This window comes from Thalassophryne amazonica, chromosome 21, assembly GCF_902500255.1.
Source record: "Thalassophryne amazonica chromosome 21, fThaAma1.1, whole genome shotgun sequence".
Lineage (NCBI taxonomy): Eukaryota > Metazoa > Chordata > Actinopteri > Batrachoidiformes > Batrachoididae > Thalassophryne > Thalassophryne amazonica.
This window is the reverse complement of record NC_047123.1, coordinates 1,954,482-1,977,431: the sequence shown is the minus strand read 5'-3', so window position 1 is coordinate 1,977,431 and position 22,950 is coordinate 1,954,482. Positions and strand designations below refer to the sequence as shown.

The following is a 22,950-nucleotide window of genomic DNA, read 5'->3' as shown; positions in this document are numbered from 1 at the left end:
CTTCTTCTGAAACTTCTCTGTTCTCTCACGACGTCCTGGATCAATAGAGCCTGAAATGTGGAGGTTTTCAGCTTGAAACAGGCTGACGACGGCACCTGAGAGCGCTGCGCAACGTCTCGCACCGTGGGAAGTCCTTAAAGCGACAGTGTCACCTCAAAATCTCTCATCAGCCGTTAAAATTTTCACCGAAAACCAGCTTAATTTTTGAACCGTGTCCACTTCGATGTGTCTCACAGGTTTAGAAAAAATTTTGATCAAACAAAGCGCCAGTCTCTCAGCAACTTCCCAGACAAAGGAATTCCGACGAGGGGCTGGACGACTCCTCCCACAAGGAGTGCTCACAGGCGAATGACGTCACCGACAGGCGTGGAAAAACCCACGCATGCGCACGAGGGTTCAAGCATGTCTGACGTAAAAACATATGAATGAAATCCATATAGTTTTTGAAAAAAATAAAAAGGACCTATACTTTATGGACAGACCTCGTACATGACACCTTTGGAGCTGTGCATGGAATCAGTGCCCCACTAGTTTCTGCACTATGTGAATATGATAAAACATTAGTAATCTGCGCACGCACACACACACACACACACACACACACACACACACACACACACACACACACACACACACACACACACACACACACACACACACACACACACACAAAATCAACATGAAATTTACAGTTGCACATTAAACATCATTAAAAAAACAATTAAAGATATAAGAAAGCAGTTTAGTGATATATACAGCCTCAGAATTCTATTTATTTCACAATAAAATCTCTACAGACATAGTGATCTTTCATTCTAATTAAGATTAATTATAAAAACAAAAATTATGTTTCTATACATTTCAGACAATAATAATAATCCATATAAAACATATAGAGCTGGAAAATTCCATTTTTTTCAAATTAAAATTGACGACAGAAAGTCCTGTCAAAACGTCAGATTTTATATTTCTAATTAAAATGTATTAGAAAGACAGAGCTGCAGGTGTCTGTGGGTTTCTATATATTTCAGATTAAAAGTCCTTATAAAGACACACGAAATAGTTTCCATTAGTTTGACCTTTACAGTCATTTCAGGATTACAGAGCTGCAAAGTTCTATTTAGTTCATATTAAAATTAACTCGTGGAATTAACTCATCTGTATTTTATTTCTACTTAAAATTCATGTTAAAGACGCAGAGCTGCAGGTTTCCATATGTTTCATGTTAAAAGTTACCGCAGAGGGAGAACGTGGCACATTTTCGATGTTTTTTTTTTTTTGTTTTGTTTTTTGTTTTTTACAAAATAACCTCACACATTGGGAAATGTAAATTCATTTAAAATATTTGAAGGTAAATTTCGAATCTTTGGTTTGATTTATTTCTCACTTTTTGTTGTTACACTTAATGTTTTTTTTTCTCTCTTTTTCGTTGCAGAAAACCAAAAATATCCAGACAGCGGCTCGTCAGAGCTCCGCTTCCACGCGCTCATTGGGTGGACGTGCTGATGACGTCTCCTGCAGGGAGGCTTCCCAGGCTGTGATTGGCTGCGGCCCCCGCTCGTCAGGCTGAGTGACAGCGGCGCGGACTGAGTCTGGAGCGGAAGGCTGCTGGAAATCGAACCGCTTCAGTGTCGTAAATGGGAAGCGCACAAGACGGTGGCAGAGCCAGTCGGGTCTAGATGGAGCTTCACAGCCGCACCATGCCGTCCGGGTCCAGTCCGGTTCTGTGGATTACACTTTTCCTTCTTTTATGTTCGTACGTAGACAGCGGCGCTGCGCAGAACGTCAAGGAAGGTAAGTTTTAAACTTTGGACCTCTTCAGACCGCAAACCCGAACGCATCGCATCCTGGGAGCTCTCGAACCTGAACCCATCAGAACCGCAGTCCGTGCGGCTCTTCTGTTGTTGATCCAAAGTGACAAAGCTCCTTTTTTTATGCGGAAAGCGCGCCGAGCTGCGCAAATTTACGCACGGCCGTTAAAGGCGCAATAACTGTCGATTTATTCCGCTGTTAATGTTATTAAATATAAATCTGACACCAATCAATAACACCAGGTAATAACCGGGTAATAACAGGTAATAACCGCGGATCAGTTCGCCGTGTTGGACCGTTTTCTCCGCATTTCTCCGCTGAAGTGGACTGTGGTGGTCCTGTAGTCTGGATCCGGAAAAATACGTCAGAAAATCGAAACATCTGAAGTTACCTGATCGAGGCTTAAATGAAACCAGATGAACGTGTGAACCGTGTCTCCGTGAACGGATTATTCAAGAGAGAAAATCAGGCTTGCTGGATGTTTTTCACCACGGACTGAAGTGTAAATTGTCGGCGCTAATCTGCGGTTTTAGACGGTGAATAGAAAGAACCTCTTGACGCGCGGGACCCGCAGCGTGCTGCGCTCCGCACACTTCCACCGAACGGTCCGAATCGGTCCGCACGTTAAAGCTCCGGTTACACTTTGTCGACCAACACGTACCAGCTGGAGCGCGTGTACGTGCGCCAGGACGCGGAGAAAACGGGAGAAAACTATCAGATCAGAGAATGTCTGCGTGCAACCTGAATGGAATCCACGCGCTGTCCTCCGTCGTGCGGCGCGTCGATGTCTTAATTTGCGCAGAAGTTGATGCGCACGCAGCAGCCGTCGTCCCGTATCGCATGTTTGGAGAAATGAGGTCACGCGTAAAAGCGCGACGGACGTGTCGGTAATTCAGTCCTGTGAGATGTAACCAGCTGCCTCTCCTGTCACAGTGATCCTGTTGGACTCCAAGGCGCAGCAGACAGAACTGGAGTGGATCTCCTATCCTCCCAACGGGGTAAGTGTGCGCCATGTCCGCAGCGCTGCTGGCGCACAAACGCGTTCAGAGCGCAGAAACACATTCCAGCATCACCAGTTTGAACTTTCTGCTCATTCAACGTTATCAAGCTGCATTTGACTAAAGCCCTCAGCTGCCGATTCACCAAATAAACAGTGAAAGAGAAAGTGGAGAAGAAAAAAAAAATGTAGAAAGAGAGGGAAAAAAAAAATCAATTTTTACTGTCAGCTTTGAGAAATCCCCTTAAAACATCTTTAGAAATGATCCAGATCCAGATCCAACAGTTCAGACAGAGTTTGTTGATGCTGAAAGTTTTGGGATGAATCTGCTGACAGACAGATTCCTAAAGGATCAGGGTCAGATGGGTCCTGGTCCAGTGATTGGTGGTTTCCTGGGTCAGGGCCAGATGTGGAGATGTTGACTGACTGTGTGTGTGTGTGTTGTTTCAGTGGGAAGAGATCAGCGGACTGGATGAGAAACTACACACCAATCCGCACCTACCAGGTGTGTCAAGTTATGGAGCCCAATCAGAACAACTGGCTGCGGACTAACTGGATTGAGAAAGGTGATGCCCAGAGAATTTTTGTTGAACTGAAGTTCACACTGAGGGATTGTAACAGTCTGCCCGGCGTGGTGGGAACATGCAAGGAAACATTCAACTTATATTACCAGGAAACCGATTCAGAGGTTGGGAGGGGCTTACGGGAGAGCCAGTACGTGAAGATCGACACCATCGCTGCAGACGAAAGCTTCACGCAGGGCGATTTGGGAGAGAGAAGATGAAGCTGAACACAGAAGTGCGAATTATCGGGCCGCTGTCGCGGCGAGGTTTTTACCTGGCCTTCCAGGATGTAGGGGCGTGCATCGCCCTGGTGTCTGTCAAAGTGTACTACAAGAAGTGTTGGTCTATCATCGAGAACCTGGCCACGTTCCCAGACACCGTGACGGGATCAGAGTTCTCCTCGCTGGTAGAGGTCGAGGGCATGTGTGTGAACGACGCGAGGAGGAGGCAGAGAGCTCTCCCAAGATGCACTGCAGCGCGGAGGGGGAGTGGCTGGTGCCCATTGGGAAATGTGTGTGCAGAGCCGGATTCCACCAGAAAGGAGACACGTGTGAACGTGAGTGTCTGCAGCGCTACTTTTGTGTTAACGTCACACTTTCATGTCACAGTATCACACAAAAACAAACACCAAAAAGAAACAAACAAAAATGCCCCTAAACAGACAAAACAACAACAACCAAACAGACAAACCCCCAAAATAAAACAAAAGCAAAAAACAAAACAGACAAAAAAAAAAAGAAAGCCAAACAGACATTAAAAAACCCCAAGAACAAGTCAAAAATAACCAGCAGGCAAGTAAACAAAACACACACAAAAAAACAACAAAACAAAAACACTCAAACAGACAAAACAACAAAAACAACCAAGAGATCGTAAAAAGCCAAGACCAAATCAAAAATAACCAAGCAGGCAATAAACAAAAACAAAACACAAAAAGCAACCCCCCCAAAACTAAAATACCCAATCAGACAATAAAAAACCCAAAACTAAACAAAAGCAAAATAAGCAAAAAAAAAAAAAAATGCCAACAAACATACAAACCAAAACAACAACACAGACAGTAAAAAAACAAGAACAAATAAAAAATAACAAAACAGGCAGAAATCAAACAAAAACAAAACACCAAAAATACAAAAAACAAAACACCAAAACAGACAAAACAACATAAAAATAACCAAACAGACAGTAAACCCTCTAAAACAAAACAAAAACAAAATAAATAAACAGGCAGTAAACAAACAAACAAAATCACCCAAACAGACCAAAAATCAAACAACCAACCAACTAAACAAACAACATTAAAGATCAGCCAACCAAGCAGATAGTAAAGGGAAAACAACCGTCAAACAAAACAAAAATAACCAAACAGGCAGTAAGCAAGCAAACAGAAACAACGAAGCAGACAAAAAGCAACAAAACAAACAAACATCAACCAAGCAGGCAATAAAAACAAAACAAAATTAATCAAACAGGCAGTAAACAAACAAACAAACAAACAAACAAAAAACACTCAGAGAGTAAAGTGAGTGAGTGTGCACAGCAGCAACTTTAAAACTGGTGGAATCATTTTTGGGTCATCTCTGAAAACCTTCCGAGGCTCATAAACGTGTTGACACTGAGATTTGATGATCATTTGAGAGCAGCTCCTCAGCTGGAGCTCCTCCTCCAGGCAGCGAGCCACCGCTTACAGAATACAGGTCAAGAGGACGTCTGCAGGGACTTCAGTCCAGCTCCGGTCTCTGACCCAGTACTGTGGAGTTTAGGTCGCTTTACATCAGTATTCACGTTTAAAATACACATAAAGGATTCATTAAACCCGACTAAAGATAAAAATGACTTTGTTGGTGGAGGATGAGGACCTGTCAGTCCAGGTCCCTCCAAATTGGGTGACCTGGATGTAAGCAGCTTAGGAGGAGCAGCCGGAATGTGTCGAGGAAGAAATAAGCGTCCCGAGCAGACGAGCTTTGATGTCATGCTGTCGTCCATTAGGGAACCTGCTGAGGGAGGGGGCTATGAAATATATTAGGCCGTGTCATTCAGAGCAGTGCTTAACACCGCGACGTCAGGAGCTGCTTATTATTTTCACATGTGCCTGCGGGTCAAAAACAAACACAAAACAGGATTTATTCCTGCTGAGAAAACAGTGTGACATCACAGCCCAGATTCATGTCAAACACTGCTCTTTCTGTTCATTAAAGCTCAAGGCACAGCTATGGGCCACCGTATGTCCTGTCAGTCAACCGTGCGTCTGTAGGCCACCATTTCTCTGTCAGTCGCCGTGTGTCTGTAGGCTACTGTATGTCTGTCAGTCGCTGTATGTCTGTCAGTCACTGTATGTCTGTCAGTCACTGTATATCTGTCAGTCGTTGTGCATCTGTAGGTCACCATATAGCTATCAGTCACTGTGCGTGTGTAGGTCACCGTGTATCTGTCAGTCGTTGTGCATCTGTAGGTCACCGTATATCTGTCAGTCGTTGTGCATCTGTAGGTCACCGTATATCTGTCAGTTGTTGTGCATCTGTAGGTCACTGTATATCTGTCAGTCATTGTGCATCTGTAGGTCACCGTATATCTGTCAGTTGTTGTGCATCTGTAGGTCACTGTATATCTGTCAGTCACTGTGCGTGTGTAGGTCACCGTATATCTGTCAGTCACTGTGCGTCTGTTGGTCACCGTATATCTGTCAGTTGTTGTGCATCTGTAGGTCACTGTATATCTGTCAGTCGCTGTGCGTGTGTAGGTCACCGTATATCTGTCAGTCACTGTGCGTCTGTTGGTCACCGTATATCTGTCAGTTGTTGTGCATCTGTAGGCCACTGTATATGTCAGTCGCTGTGCGTGTGTAGGTCACCGTATATCTGTCAGTTGTTGTGCATCTGTAGGTCACTGTATATCTGTCAGTCGTTGTGCATCTGTAGGCCACCGTATGTCTGTCAGTCACTGTGCGTGTGTAGGTCACCATATGTCTGTCAGTTGTTGTGCATCTGTAGGTCACGTATATCCATCAGTCGCTGTGCATCTGTAGGCCACCGTATATCTGTCAGTCGCTGTGCGTGTGTAGGTCACCGTATATCTGTCAGTTGTTGTGCATCTGTAGGTCACCGTATATCTGTCAGTCACTGTGCGTGTGTAGGTCAGCGTATATCTGTCAGTTGTTGTGCATCTGTAGGTCAGCGTATATCTGTCAGACATTGTGCGTCTGTAGGCCACCGTATATCTGTCAGTCACTGTGTGTGTGTAGGCCACCGTATGTCTGTCAGTCGCTGTGCGTGTGTAGGTCACCGTATATCTGTCAGTGCATCTGTAGGCCACCGTATGTCTGTCAGTCGGTGTGCGTCTGTAGGTCACTGGATGATCCTCTGTGGATCAGATCCCAGTCTGCAACCTTTCCGAGCTTCACCTCTGCTGTATCAACTGATCAGCACTTTTTACTCAAGTTAGTTTACTTAGAATCGTTGCGCAGTTGATCAACGATCTGATGAGCGTCAGTGTCACGGAGTCCTGTTTGAGCGTGCACGCCGCAGCACAGACTGCATAGAGCCGTCACTCATGTGGCTGCAGAGGCCTCCTCAGAAACCTGCTGAGATCCACTCATTGCATCACCGCCAGGCGACTGGGAGCCTCGTCCTTCACTCTTTCACTCGCTGTCAGGCAGTTCTGTGGCGGTTTTCTCCCGCCTGCTGCGTTCGGCGCACTCTGTGTGTGCACAGGGTTCCTCCTGCAAAGAGCTGCGTGCCGTGAAAATAGAATCCGTTCATGGGCGCAGGACAACAGATCAAACCCGCCGTGTGTCGCCGCTATCAGTGTGAGCTAACAAGAGGAGTAATGAGGACATGCGGCGTCCTGCAAAACGCCGCCGTCATCCGTCTCCACTGTCAGGGCACCCGACACAAGGTTTAGCTGCAGACTGATTGATGGTTGAGGCTCACAGGTAGGAAGCCAGTAGGTCCAAAAAACACGGCGTTTAGCATTTCAAATGAAGCAGGAAGCAGCAGTCAGGAGGTCCTCAAACGCCGCGACGTGATTGATCACCAATCGCCTTAATACACTGAATACAGCCACTGGAGCTGAATAATGTAGACCACAGACGTGAAACATCCCCAGAGAGCCACGAGGACTGGATCAGACCAATTACTGTAATGTGGCTCCTCCTCTTCCTGGGCATGGCAGGAAGTCTGTTCACGGCGGCACAGCTGCATCCAGAGGTCCAAACTAACCGAGTCACTGCCAGACGTTAATATTTTCATTTATGTGATTGGATTAATGTCTTAAAGGAGCCTTTTTATATTTCTGAAAGTAAACCAACATAAACGTTATTTAACCGTTTTCATGTCTCAAACCGTCACCTTCAGATTTTCTTCTTTTATTCACCCTGACAGCGGACGTGTTCGCAGGATCCGTCCGAGGGAAGAGTGAGCGCTTTAAGCGTTTTTCATGTTTGCAGTCTGAGCTGATCTGAGGTTTGACGCTCAGACTGCTGCACGTCGGCGTCACTTCAGAATTATGGGTAATCAAATGACGCACTGACGTGTTGTTCAGCCGCGTAACAGTGTGTCGGCTTTAAATGTGATTAACTGAGAAATCGGAGTAGCTCAACATTTACTTCAAACACAAAGAATCTCGGTGAATTCAGCACAAAGAAATAAGACGATAACGGGCCGGGGCGCATGACGTCCGCTCGCGCTGCCCTCATAGCCGGATCAAAGAGGGGGTTTGTTTCAGAGATTATTATGGTTAGAGTGACTGCAGGTTTCACACTTCCAGGAAAAAAAGTTCTGCATCCAGTCCCGTTTTTCTCCTCCTTTGAGTGTCCATGCTGCGTTGGTGGTGCTGCCCCCAGTGGTGAACAAAAGCAAACACACCACCATGTGTGCACTTGGGTCAAGACCACATAGACGCGCAGAAACACTTGAAACAATGAACCTGAACCCCTCCAACTGAAATTTTGAGAAGTGCATTCTTGTTATTCTCACTGCATTCTGGGTATTCCTACTGTGTTCCAAATACAGTTGATCTGCATTCGTAAGCAAATGCACGGGATGTGCACAGATCAGTCAAGAAGGGATTCGCCCACTCGTACATGTCTGTCCCAGTGTCTCCCAACTGCACCTCAAAGTTTGGATTTTTTTTCTGATTCTGGCTGATTGGGCTCGATTCCTGCTCATTCGTGCTGAGTGTGATGTGACCCTAAGACTTCAAATTAGAGTTCAGAAAATTCTGATGGACATTTTCCACATTCCACATTCCTTCAGGCAGGTAAATACGTCCATGAGTCTGTCCTCTCCAGAACCTGAGGCCTGAATCAGTGGGTCACCTCCCTGACTGAGGATGGAGTCAGGCTGTGAGTGGACCACTGTACAAAATGGGCCCAACCAAAAATGTATAGAAAAGCAAACTTTTTAAAATTAATTCAAGAAAATATATAAATATTACCCACAAATGACAAGTATTCTTCATCTTTTTATGATGATGATGATGATTATTATTATTGCAGCACAGTGGATTAGTGATTAGCACTGTTACCTCACATCAAGAAGGTCATGGGTTCGATTCCCACCTGTGTCCTTTCTGTGTGGAGTTTGCGTGTTCTCCCTGTGTGTGTGTGGGTTCCCTCCGGCTGCTCCGGCTTCCTCCCACATCCACAGACACACAGGTTAGATTTATTGGAAACTTTATAATTGTCCAGGTCGCCCCTACAAAAGAGATCTCGGTCTCAATGGGACTAACCTGGTTAAATAGAGGTTAAGTTAAATATTATTTATTGGCATATGAAATTACATTATTAAATATATTATAATATTAAAGGTGTAACACCCACTCACTTGTCTTCAACTGCTTACTCCAGTTAAAGGTCATGGGGGTGGAGCCTATCCCAGCAGTCAGAGGGTGTGAGGCGTGTTCACCCTGGTCAGGACGCCAGTCTGTCACAGGGTCACGTACAGACACACAAACACATTCACACCTACAGACAGTTTAAAGTTTCCATTCCACCAGTGTGTCTGTGGATGTGGAAGGAAGCCGGAGCACCTGGAGGGAACCCACACAAACACGGGGAGAACACACAAACTCCACACAGTGTGTCTGTCTGTGTGTGTGTGTGTGTGTGTGTGTGTCTGTCTGTCTGTGTGTGTGTCTGTGTGTGCATGTGTGTGTGTCTGTGTGTGTGTCTGTGTGTTTGTGTGTGTGTGCATGTGTGTGTGTATCTGTGTCTGTGTGTCTCTGTGTGCATGTCTGTGTGTGTGTGTGTGTGTGTGTCTATCTGTGTGTGTGTGAGTGTGTGTGTGTGTGTGTGTGTGCGTGTGTCTATCTGTGTGTTTGTGTGTGCGTGTGTGTCTATCTGTGTGTGTGTGTGTCTGTGTGTGCATGTGTGTGTCTATATGTGTGTGTGTCTGTGTGTCTGCGTGTGCATGTGTGTGTGTCTATCTGTGTGTGTGTGTCTGTGTGTTTGTCTGTGTGTGCATGTGTGTGTGTCTGTCTGTCTGTGTCTGTGTGTCTCTGTGTGCGTGTCTGTGTGTGTCTATCTGTGTGTGTGTGTGTGTGTGCGTGTGTGTGTCTATCTGTGTGTTTGTGTGTGTCTGTGTGTGCGTGTGTGTGTCTATCTGTGTGTGTGTGTGTGTGTGTGCATGTGTGTCTATATGTGTGTGTGTGTGTGTGTGTCTATCTGTGTGTGTGTGTCTATCTGTGTGTGTGTGTGTGTGTGCGCACGTGTCTATCTGTGTGTGTCTATCTGTGTGTGTGTGTGTGTGCGCGTGTGTGTGTCGATCTGTGTGTCTGTGTGTGTGTGCGTGTCTGTCTGTGTGTGTGCGCGTGTGTGTGTCTGTCTGTGTGTGTGTGTGCGCGCGTATGTGTGTCTATCTGTGTGTATGTGTGTCTCTGTGTGTGCGTGTGTGTGTCTGTCTGTCTGTGTGTGTGTGTCTGTGTGTTTGTCTGTGTGTGCATGTGTGTGTGTCTGTCTGTCTATCTGTGTCTGTGTGTCTCTGTGTGCGTGTGTGTGTGTGTGTGTGTGTGTGTCTATCTGTGTCTGTGTCTGTGTGTGTGTGTTTCTATCTGTGTGTGTGTCTATCTGTGTCTGTGTCTGTGTGTGTGTGTCTATCTGTGTGTGTCTGTTTGTGTGTGCGCGCGCGTGTGTCTATCTGTGTGTGTCTGTGTGTGTGTATATCTGTGTGTGTGTCTGTGTGTGTGTGTCTATCTGTGTGTGTCTGTGTGTGTGTGCGCGCGCGTGTCTATCTGTGTGTGTCTGTGTGTGTGTATATCTGTGTGTGTGTCTGTGTGTGTGTGTTTCTATCTGTGTGTGTGTGTCTGTGTGTGTGTCTATCTGTGTGTCTGTGTGTGTCTATCTGTGTGTGTGTGTGTTTGTGTGTGTGTGTGTTTCTATCTGTGTGTGTGTCTATCTGTGTGTTTGTCTGTGTGTGCATGTGTGTCTGTCTATCTGTGTCTGTGTCTCTGTGTGCGTCTGTGTGTGTCTATCTGTGTGTGTGTGTGTGCGTGTGTGTGTCTATCTGTGTGTTTGTGTGTGTCTGTGTGTGCGTGTGTGTCTATCTGTGTGTGTGTGTGTGTGTGTGCATGTGTGTGTCTATATGTGTGTGTGTCTGTGTCTGTGTGTGTGTGTCTATCTGTGTGTCTGTGTGTGTCTATCTGTGTGTGTGTGTCTATCTGTGTGTCTGTGTGTGTCTATCTGTGTGTGTGTGTGTGTGTCTATCTGTGTGTGTGTGTAACTCTGCGTTTTGCGGTGTGTTCATGTCCGGTTTTGTGTAAATCCTGAGCGGCTGCTGTTTGCTGAGTCGTCTTGATTTTATCGTGGCCGCGGGAGAAAAAGCAGATTTTCCTGCAGCAGCTCGGCGCTGGTTTGAAGTTGTGTGTCCTCTGGAAGTGTGAAAAGGTGTGAAGTTATATAATAAGTTATTGATTTTCCTCTTAGAGGAAGATTGAAGAACAGAGGCATTGGTCTGAAGCCTCCCGGTGGACAACAGGGGCGTCCCTGCTGCCGGGACCCCGGACCCCGTCACAGATCACTTTCACCCGACAGCGGACACCAAACGGTTCGCCTGTCTGATCACATCCCTCTCAGGCGGCCAGCAGGCCAGCGGTGCTAAAGAAGACATCTGTGCCTCCGTTTGAAGCAGTAAAACAGGCCAGAGCTTGCAGTTGTAAGAAGTATGGAAGCAGGGAGACGTCTCAACCTGTTAGTGCAAGTGAGGGCGAGGGGGGGGGGCCTATTGTCATGCAGGCGGAGGGGCCGGAGAGGTGTCTCCTCTGGTGATCAGGGGTCAACTACTGCCATCATCCATCTTCTGTCCTGACAGCGGCCTGTCAGCTGCAGCGCTCATGTTACTGAACGCAGCGCCTGCTTCCATTGTGCGGCGCCGCGACACTGCAGCCATGTGGAAATGAAGGTAATATTCAGTGACCTTCTGCAGGGCCAAATGTGGCGCCTGGTGTCACCTTGGAAATAACACCATCTGACACAGAGTCACAGAGGTCACCTTCTTACCACCGCCGCCTTTGTGTGAGGAGCCGGAGTGTTTTCTGTTCACACGAGCCGACGAACTGCCCCAAACGTGGAGCAGGTCCAGGTCCCAGGTCCCAGTACGTCTTCATTCTCCTCTTTCTCAGTGAATTGAAGTGGTGTTTCAGATGAGGTCTGCCGTCCCGTACGCGTGAGCATCGATCATGTGATCAGCGTGTGAATGAGAACAGCTCCGAGACAAAAATTGTCAATGAGCCTGAAAAGTTTTCGCACAGAAAATCAAACATTTGGCTTTAATCTGATGTGTTGACAGAACCAGTATCCTGGGAAAAAACCCTTACTCCTTGAGGGGGGGTGTTGGATCTGGAAGTCGTTAGTACAGTTTGCAAAATCACAATTTCAAACAGTCCTTCTTCTTTAGATCTTTGAAGGAAGTCGTTGTGGTTTAATGTGTGCTAATGAGAGAAAACCACACTGTTGCTCTGCATCTGTTCTCAGGAAGACAAACGCAGCGTGCCGTCGTCTGTGCTGCCTTCAGGCGCCCCCGTTGTCCCGCACAGATCAGCCTTTCTTTCTGCTCCTTTACACACAAACACACAAACAAAAAGCAGACAGAAAATCTCTCTGAACTGAAGTCCTTTTAAATATCCGACAAACTGAACATGGTCTCAGTGAGGATACTCTGACCCAGCTGCACGTATAGACGGCGGGATGCAGGTCGGGTTGCACTCGTTGTTCCGTGTGGTGGGATCACAGACTCCACCCTCGTGAGGTTTGGAGCTGGTTGAGTTTTTACACTAACCAGAGCATGAATGCTTCCACTGCGCCTGTGGGATGAGTCCTGCAGGCTGCTGACCACCTACAGAACCAGAACAGGCATCTTGTTCAGTGCTCAAGGACAGTAAATACAGGCAGGATGGAGCAGAACTGGACGTGGTGGTTGATGAACAATCTGCTGAAATTTCCACAGCACATGATGCGTCATTTTCTTCTGTGTTTTGTAGAAGGAAGTTCATATTTTTGATCTAAAAAATTACAGTGTTGCAGAAATGATGTGTGTGTGATGTCATTCTCTATTGATAGATTATCATTATTATTATTATTATTGTTGTTGTTGTTGTTGTTCATGCTCCAGTAGTTGGAATAAATGAAAATGAATGAATGTTGCAGTAGTAGTGGTGTTAGTAGTATTAGTTGTAGTTGTATTAGTACTGGTAGTAATATGTAGCCACATCTTTGGTCTGTTGGTCTGGTTCCTCCAGGACAGAAGGGGGCGCTGACGTTTGATTTGTATAGAATTTCTTGTGTGACATTTCAGTCAAAAATGTAATCATCTACATATTTCATTGAGTTTCACTTATTACAAAAAAATAAAATTCTCAGATGTAGTGAAACATTGTGCGCTGTGTCCGATGTGCAGAATGGCGGCGCAGAGTGATGTCAGACACGTGATAGTGCGCTGATCATCTGGTACACATCAGGTTGGTTTTTATGTGAGTATCCAGATGATCCTAAGGCCCAGGGACTCGCACCAGATCAAAGTGGTACTATGAGTGTTCCATCTGCAGGAACCAGGAACCAGGACTGAAATACTGATTTATTAGTTGGAACTGTTTTAGGTATTTTAGAATTTTCACCCCAGATACTTTTTGTTGAGTTGGGCCAAAAAGACTCAGATATAAACTCCACTTTCCCACATTTTTATTTATTTATTTACCTGGTGGTACTCACACAAAAAACAACAAAACAACAACAACAAACAAAAAACCCATGAGGTGCACAGTGCAGAAAAACATGAGGCGGTGAGAAACACAAAACCTAAAGTTATTATTCTTATATCTGTAATCCTGTCATACAGGTGGCCTGCAAAGATTAATCATCAATTAAAAACAAACAAACAAACAAACTTTGTCAGTTGATAAAGGATAGCATCCTACATAATGCTGTCAAATATGAAAGAAATTTGTTTTTTTTCACAGAGATATGAATTTTTGAAAATTCATTCAATGCTATGCTACGTTTACACATCGGCAGGAAGTGTTCCAAATGTCATTTTTCTGTCATTTGTGGCACATTCCCGACATTCTTAATGTGATGCATCTGAATGGGTTTCGTAACAGTGCGTGGTATTCGTGAAGCATGTTTTTGGCTGTCAAAAAAATCTTCCACGAATGTCACGCACCACCTTCATTTCACCTCATGTCGTGGAGGTCGCAACTGAGCGTGTTGATCCATTGTGATTACTGGTGATCCTTAATAGAGCATGACAGCATTCAGAAAATGTAATTACTTCTTACCTATCAGGCTTTGAATCCTCAGTAAAAAATTCATAATGAGTTCACAAACACATTGATTAAATGTGTATTTTTCTGTTTATTGTGTCACTTTTACCAATGAACAAGTAGAAAAAAATCATCACACAAGCATATTAATGAAAACGCAAAGACGAAGATCAGTTTCAGTTTCACGAGTGACTCGCTGTCGACTGCACGGGTCAAAACACCATGTGGTGATCAATAAAATTTTATTCTCAGAATCCCTCCAGTGGTGACTGGCAGATCTCAGGGTGCACGTGCACCCACGTCTTATTTAAAGTTTAACTCCAGACACCCTGGTCCAGATAAAATGACAGCAAGCCAATCTTGGCCCACGAGTCACAAATTAGCAGCCCTGATTCAGGAGTTTCACGGCAGCCGGTTTCCATCAGGTGGATCACAAAGATTTATACCTTTTTACACAACATGTTGCCTTCAGCAATGCAGCCGTCTGTGGTGGAACAGGAGTAACTGAGATGTTTTAACAACACCAAAGGCTCGTGCCAGCGGTCAGGGTCCAAGTCAGGAAAAAAAGACATCAAGAGCACAAACAAAAAAAGAAAGAAAAAACATTGCGGGAGCGAGAGGGTGAAGTGAAACGTTCGACTTTCATTATGTGGATGTCAGGAGACGTCAGATTGTGTTAAAAGCTCTGAATTGATTGATTATGTCTGAATGCAGCTGGACAGCAGATGATTTAAACCCGTCAGCGGACGACCAGTAAGATAAAAAAAACAGGCTCACATCCTAAAAATAATTAACTCCAGAGACGATAGAGTGTGTGAGGAAAAGTGATCTGCTGCACCAACAGACATGAAGAAAACCCAATCTGAGAACCCGACTTCACGTTTACACAAAGACCAGGACCTTCTTTTATGGCAGGAACTCAAACAGGAACTATTCCTTGTTCTGGTGCACAGCCCTGGAAGCCGGACGGCTCAGTCCCCAGGATCTGGTTCTTGCAGTGGGAAAGCGCCTTTCGTTCCCTCCCTGGGTCCAGGAGGGGGATTTGGTCCGGTGGGGGCTGGATCAGGACGGCTGCTGACTGAGGACATTTTCAGTGCAGATTTGGCTCGGCCTGCAGGGGTCTTTGGCTCACTGAGACCTTTGGACCCTCAGAATGCAGAGCTGCTTTTAGACTCGACCGCCTCGGCCATCAGAGGAAGCTGCCGGGCCGTGAGGGTCCTCTGTCCTGTTTGCATGAGTGTTAAATGAAGCAAACAAAAGGCGATTAGGCGAGGGCATTTTCCATGTCACAGAGAATCCGTGTCAGAAAGCTCCAGCTCCGATGAGTCGCTCCGACGAGTCGCTCCTGCACACCAGCTGCTGAACTGAGTTTAATCTGAAGCTACTCATTTTAAAACCTCAGACTCTTTGCTGCTAATCAGCAGCAGAGCCGAGAGCTCAAAACCTGCTGTTAATGTTGTGTGGGCCGCTGAAGAGGAGGTACTGCTGGCCCACCACCACCAGAGGGCACCCTGCCTGGAGTGCGGGCTCCAGGCACCAGAGGGCGCTGCCGCCTAACAGGAGTAGCTGGGGTGACAGCTGACACTCATCACCTATGACAGCTGTCACCACTCATCTGATCAGCATCAGTATATCAGCAAGACGTCATCTCCACCTCTTTGCTGAGATATCGCTTTACCAGGAAGGTAACGTTCTCAGCTGGCTGTGAGATTTATTCGACAGTAACCTTTTGTGACTTTTTGTGTATTGTATAACAGACTCTTTTTCCAACAAGAGGTGGAGTTGGTTTTCCTGCCGTGTGGATTGCTGGGTGTAAACGCGCCCACATTTAATTGTTTTTTTGTTCCTCGCCAGCAGTACCAGATCCGACACGCGGAGGCAGTGGCCACCTGGGAGTTCGGGACTTGGCGGTTCCAGTATTCCCGGGGTCTGGTGGCGGAGGAAATCGTGTGGTTCCGGTTCTACTTTGGACAGACGTCTTCTATCTTCGAGCCTGCCCACACGACACCTTTTGTGATTTGACCTTTTGTCTATTGTTGTAATCTGTTGTGTTTGTTGTGCCCTTTCACAACAGTAAAGTGTTGTATTTGACTTCCTCCATTGTCCGTTCATTTGCGCCCCCTGTTGTGGGTCCGTGTACCTACACTTTCCCAACAGTTAAACCCTCAAATCCATGTTATTGATTTCATCGGAAAATCCACATTTGACCTTGTGATGTCATCAGATAACATCTGCAGCTGCTAAATATTTGTCTAAAACTAAATATTAATTTGACTGGTCAGTTTGAAGATGAGTCACTTTTGAGTCATTTCTGGAAAATCAGTTTTCCTGCTTGAGTCAGACTTGGCAATGTTTTTGAGCTAGTATCTAATCAAACCGAGTGATGTCGTTTTGAGCCGATTGTGGAGTCGGGCCTGACGGTGTCATTTTGTTGGATGTGTAACTTCAGCGGGGGAACTGCAGCTGCTTCTTTCAGCTGTGTGGCCTCAAACAGTGTGAGGAATGCTAATCTGCTCTTTGTTTCTGCTGGAAAGCTCCTTATCTGGCGCCAAGCACAGGTAGCTCCGGTGAATGAGCTGCTGTCTGTTTGCTGAGAGAAACGACAAACATCATGATGTCAAACTCTTTAAAGTGATGCTGTAATGTGAGCCCATTGTTCACATCACAGCGTTTGACATTGAAACTTTTGTGAGTTCTGTTTCCAGGCGCTCGGCAGGAACCTCGTCGCTCATCAGAGGGAATTTAACATGTCTGCAGGCCAAAAGCAGCCAAGCTTCTTTATCGAGAGGAAAGGGGGATTCAAACACCTGCTGCTCCCTTTCTGATCACAAACATCATCACAGCACAACTTCTGTGTCTCTTCAGCGTGATTTCTGCAGAAGCTCTGCAGCCCCTCGAGTCAAGATGAGATCAGACCAGTTTTGTGTTCGGTGTCAGAAATGCGCTCGGCCTGCGCTGCACTTTTAGCTGCAGCAAATGACTCAGGAGAGGTGAAGACTCCTCCAGGTCAGCACGGCTTCAACAGACCCGCTGCTGCAGTTCAGCGGCCGTGAACATGTGACGATGTGTCAAGTGTCATGTGATCGGAGCCCCACGCGGGTGCGCAGTCAGAGTGTGGACGTTCATAATGTGTTTCCTGCTCATCTGAGCGCCTCGTAAACTGACAGAAAATGTTGATGTCAGTTTGAACGTCTGAAGGGTTTGAGGGAGAAAACACGCAGACATGTAAACCACAGGCGGCAGACTTCCAGTCCCACCGCACTCCTGTTGATGTGTCACGTTCTCATATCAGCGTTTACAGAAAGCAGGGAGCTTTTTCAAATTAGAACCTGTTTCCTTTATCACGTTTGACCGGTGTGCCTGGTATCCGTCAGGAGCGGGGCAGACGTGCCGCTCCTCCCTCGGACTCTTTTATCACTCTAATGGGGTGCTATCTCCAGGCCGGGCCTCCGCCGGCCCGCTCCTCCCCTTCAACACACATTCCTTCCATATCCGTCCTGACACACGGGCGGATTTAACACATCATCAGGGGGGAGGCACGGTCCTGACAGGACTCATCGTGCCAGCAACATGGAGACAGAACCAGCCGCATTAGTCATTCCCCGTCCGCCTGAGGGAATCTCCCACATTCCCACACGGCAGCAGCACACACACTGAAGGATTCAGTATTCCTGCCGGCCCGTTTGGACCCACGAGTCCTCCCCGTCCTCAGCAGTAATAAGGACGCTGCTGTGATTGGATCTGAGGCTTGTAAGTAACAAAGCTTGTTTTCCACTTACTGTGCCTCCAGAAAAAAAAAAACACTTAGAAAACGAAAGGGCAGCTTCTGAAATCTGAGGCCTCAGCAGAGGCTCGAGATTAACCAAAGACAGCGGGCACCAAGTGGTTTGGTCCCCCTCCCCCACAGCCCCCCCAAGACAAGAGAAACTATTATTTTCTAGTTTGACCAAGCAGGATGGTGTCAGGCTGCAGGCCACCCCCCCCACCCCCCACCCCCCCGCCTGTCAGCGCCGCGACCGCAGGGACACAAACTGGACTTGGTTCAAGAATGTTCAGAAGCTCCACTCAGAGGAAATGGGAAATAAACGGAGACCTTACAAACGGCAGATTTTCTTCTTGTTGGTGTGTGCATGCCTGCTTGTGTTGAGGTCTCAGTGCCCCTGTGCATGCTGGGATTGAGACGGTGTCTCTGCAGAAGTGTTGATGATCCCTGTCCTTGTTTGTCATGTTCTTCTTCGGTGAGTATAAAAGTGCTGACTGCGGCGCTCACGTCTCTGACTGAAAGACGTTGACCGCCACCGTTGCAGGACAAATTACAGGCGGACGCAAGGACTTTTTTTTGTCCGTCAGCCTCTCTGAGGTTTGTGGATGCACAAGCTGTTGTGTCTGGTGCCGGGCCGTGTGCACAGGCCGGGCCGTCAGTGGGTCTCTGTCTGGCACGCGCCAGACCACCACCGGAGGCGCTCTTCACCCTCACGGATGTAGTTACACGTTGGTGCATCGGAGCACGTGCACGCTGTGAAGTGTTTTTAATGTGTCTCCTGAGTCCGTGTTTGCTGACGAAGTGTCAGATAAGTCTGACGTGCTGGACGGGTTTCAGATCCGGTTTCTCACTGTGAAGAAGATCATCAGCCTCCCGAACCAAATGGACGTGCAGTTGGATGATTTGGACCAGCGACCTAAATGTTGCACGTATTTTTAAGTGGCACTTTTTTCACACAGTAAAAACACAAACATTAAATCCAGATGTTTGCATGCTGTGCTCTCATTGGTCAGAAGTTCTGAGTTCATGTTCTGGAGTTTGTTAAACTCCACATTAATCAACATTTATATCTGTAAATTGTTTTTTTTTTTTAATATTTTTTGTACAAAGCTTTGGTGATTCACAGCATCAACCTGCGACTCTTCTTCTGGGTCTTTTGATAAGAAAATGAACGATGCAAACTGCAGAATGTGGGTCACTCATTTGTTCCACTGGTTCTGTTTGTGTTGAATTAATGGACCACAGCTCAGAAACCGACCCAAATTAGAGCTGATTAGAAACACAACCATCACGTGGTGAAAAGTCATGAAGGGCATCTGGTGTAAAACATCTGCTCAGTGTTGGGGGGGTGAGCAGAACAACAAACAAACAAACAACAGCAATAAACAAAAACACAAAAAGTCATTTTCAAAGCTTCCACTTTTTATCTAGGGTTCATATTCTGGAAAAGTCCAGAGAAGCCAGACATGCGGTCCGGGGACGAAGCTGCACCTGACTGGACTGACTGATAGTCTGGACTTGGGTGTTTCCTGACGTGTGAGTCGACCTGTGAACACCTCGTTTTGCAGAACCTGACCACTTGAAACATCAGAAAAATCTACCATGACACTGAGGATTCAAAGTGTCTGGACCGCGGGGATTAGAACCTGTCACAGGGACTCTGACCTGGACTGAGGGCACCTGAACGTGAGTTACATTGGACACATTTGAGGACTTGCTGTGAGGGGAGTGGTGGCGTGTGCCGGGTGTTCTGGGCGGGGCGTCTTCACTCTGTCTTACAGGAAGTTGAATTTGGGGCTTCATTTGGAGCCGTGTTGTGTCTGTAAGCGTCTTCGGGCGCTGGTCAACACACGGGCCGCCGGCGAAACCCAGAAGAAATGTCGCTTCTCTTCCTGAAGTGGATCCAGCGCCGGCCACTGTGGGAGACAGCAGGTTTTTCCCGCTGCACGCCGGCCACCCAGCAGTCGAGCTCTGCAAAATAAAAAAAGGCAAACACAGCGTCGGCTTATCACAGTGTTTAAACAGCAGGGCATGATGGGAGACAGCCGAGTCTTAAACAGGATCGGGCCGATCCGCATGGCGCTGGAGGAAGTCCTTCAGCCTCGTTATCAGCCACAGGAGTGTTTACACAGTGCACGCCGTCACGGTTACAGCAGCTCTGTGATGTCACCGCTGAAGCATGCGGTCAGCAGCCGCGGCTCCGCTTCACTTCCCGCTCTGAACAGCAAAGAAACATGAAATAACTTCTCTCCTTACAAGACAATGGTGTTCCATGAGAGGGATACTCACTGAAACCAGGAATGCCAGCTCCCCAAGTTCTATCAGACAGGGAGGTGGGGTCAGTATTCCACAAACGTACACCTCAAACCATTTGTTTCGGTGCAAGTGCAGATTAGTTCCAGATTATTTGAGGAATCCTGCACCGGAAGCTGCAATTTTCCCATCACAGATAAAGTACTTTAAGACTTCATTTGAGTTGTGCTTTTGTTTTCTTACTAATGGCATTTTCCAGCTGACAGAAGAGGGCGGAGCTTGTGTGGCCACATCTGTCTGACTTTCCACCAAGTTTCACTGAATCCATCAAAGGTGTTCTGAACAAAACTTGTGGAAAATCGGTCATAAAAACATACAGTTTTGGTTCTGATCCGGATCTGTCTCCAGTGGTCTTTCAGCTGGGTGTTTGGTAACGTGATGCTTGCCGTCTCTGCAAAGTCGAGTTTACCGATGCTGTGATCTTTGTGGAATCAATGGGTTTGAGATGGTCCTGGATCCAGACTATGGTCCAGACTTTCATTGACTTGTTGAACACAGAAGTGTGGTGTACGTGGTGAAAGTGTTTGAACGTTCACTGATCTCAGCAGGGACCTTCATGTCTCTGGGTCCTCCTTTGAGATGCAGAGGTGCCTGGGAAGATCTTATGAGGTCATGAGGTCACAGGTCAGCGGGTTTTGGTGATGCTGATTTCTTTGCAGGAGAATGAAGGTCCGTGTCTTCAGAATGAATTATATAAAAATTCAAAGCTGAATTGAGAATGTCTCCTGAATTTGAGTTCAGTTCTTGAATTTTGAAGTGAGATAACAAGCAGGATGCAGAGTTGCTATTTTAAAATTGAATTTGTACAGATATTGATCAGGATTTCTATATTTAAAAGTTTCAATCTCAATTTCTGTTTTTCTTCTTTAACCTTTGTGCCTTATGACATCACAAAGGCGTGTAAGCTCCACACCCCACGTGTTTGTTGCCGTCCACAGCCGAGAATTGTAGTTTGTCTTGTCACGTTAGAGTGCAGAGAGGCATGATGGAAAACAGAGTGGGTGTCGGGTGTGCACTTTCTGAGTGCACGTCTCGTTGATGATGCTGTTACAGGAAACCGTCAGGAGGATTTTTTTTATTTTCCCGGTTGTTTGTCTCTTTGTTTCTCTACTCTGTCAAAGGGTTGGTTGTGAGTTGATCCATGTAGCCGACTCCTTATCTCTATCCTCGACTAAAGAATGTCTCCCTGCACGGGCGACACGTCTTATAAACAAGTCGGACCCCTGTTCTGACCCGAGGAGTCATCAGAATAAAAATAGCCTCATTATTTCCCTCTCAGCGCCTGCCAGTTCTGGGCGCTCTGTGATTGGCCGTGATATTTGTGAAACTGTTCGGTGGCTTGGTGCGCCGATGGAGCCGGAGGGTCGGTTCGCTTCAAACATGCTGCATGCTGCTTTGTTTTGTCAGGCCCTGTGCATGATGGGACTCCAGGTGTGATTCTGAGTTTCTGCACCACTGTCACCTGCAGCCAACAGGTACTTTGTCATGATGACATCATCACTGACTCGCCGTGCAGATTTAGGCACCATCATCTGGACTCGGTTCTCTTTAGGGGGCGGAGGAACCTGGCAGCGTTTGTTTTAGAGTTCCTGTTCAGTATTTTAAATGTTACGTGGTGATCAGAAGTGAGAAGTTTTGTTTCCACACCTCAGCACAAACATGTTGAGAGCGTCACTGTGGAGTCACTGTGGCGTCACTGTGGCGTCACTGTGGAGTCACTGTGGAGTCACCGTGGCGTCACTGTGGCGTCACCGTGGTGTCACCGTGGCTTCACCGTGGCTTCACCGTGGAGTCAACGTGGCGTCACCATGGCGTCACTGTGGAGTCACTGTGGAATCACCGTGGCGTCACCGTGGCGTCACTGTGGCGTCACTGTGGAGTCACTGTGGAGTCACTGTGGCATCACTGTGGAGTCACTGTGGAGTCACTGTGGGTCACTATGGAGTCACTGTGGAGTCACTGGGTCACTATGGAGTCACTGTGGGTCACCATGGAGTCACTGTGGAGTCACTGTGGGTCACTATGGCATCACTGTGGCGTCACCGTGGCGTCACTGTGGCGACACTGTGGCGACACCGTGGAGTCACTGTGGCGACACTGTGGCGACACCGTGGAGTTCACTGTGGCATCACTGTGGAGACACCGTGGAGTCACTGTGCGTCACTGTGGAGACACTGTGGCATCACTGTGGAGTCACTGTGGAGTCACCGTGGAGTCACTGTGGCATCACTGTGTGCGACACCGTGGAGTCACTGTGGAGTCACTGTGGCATCACTGTGGAGTCACTGTGGAGTCACTGTGGAGTCACTGTGGCGACACCGTGGAGTCACTGTGAGTCACTGTGGAGTCACTGTGGAGTCACTGTGGCGACACCGTGGATCACTGTGGCGGCGAAATACGGAGTCTGAAACAGTCGCTTCATTTTGAGACTAAAACTAACCACAAGTCGATATTAACACTTGTCCAACTCTCTGGGACATATTAAAAATATATAAATTAATGACAAAAACAGACATTGTGTCCTTACGAATCAGTTATTAATTGACTATGAAGTTTTTGATAATTGATTAATTGTTAAATGTGATTATTTTCTGGTTTATTTATGAGCTGCTTTTCTTCAGTCTGCAGAAAACTGAATATCTTTGGATTGTGAACAAACAAGATGCCATCCTCGGTCTCTAGAAAACACTTACTGACATTATCACCATTTTTTGTAACAACAAATCAATTAATCAACTAATCAAGATTTGATC

General features: G+C 46.7%; 2 protein-coding genes across 2 annotated transcripts in view; both read left to right on the top strand.

Annotated features, from left to right (window-relative positions):
* Positions 1-1,605: 1,605 nt before the first annotated feature.
* Positions 1,606-22,950, top strand: part of LOC117502727 (ephrin type-A receptor 7-like) — a 56,535-nt gene continuing 35,190 nt past the window's right edge. The window contains exon 1 of the mRNA XM_034161826.1: positions 1,606-1,713. The gene's annotated coding sequence lies outside the window, so the exon portion shown is untranslated. The remainder of the gene's footprint in view (positions 1,714-22,950) is intronic.
* LOC117502728 (ephrin type-A receptor 7-like) lies at positions 1,646-4,050 on the top strand. The gene is given in 5 exon segments (XM_034161827.1): positions 1,646-1,794; positions 2,746-2,810; positions 3,260-3,582; positions 3,585-3,806; positions 3,809-4,050. Coding segments are annotated over 3 exon segments (744 nt in total). The 5' UTR covers positions 1,646-1,794; positions 2,746-2,810; positions 3,260-3,281; the 3' UTR covers positions 4,030-4,050.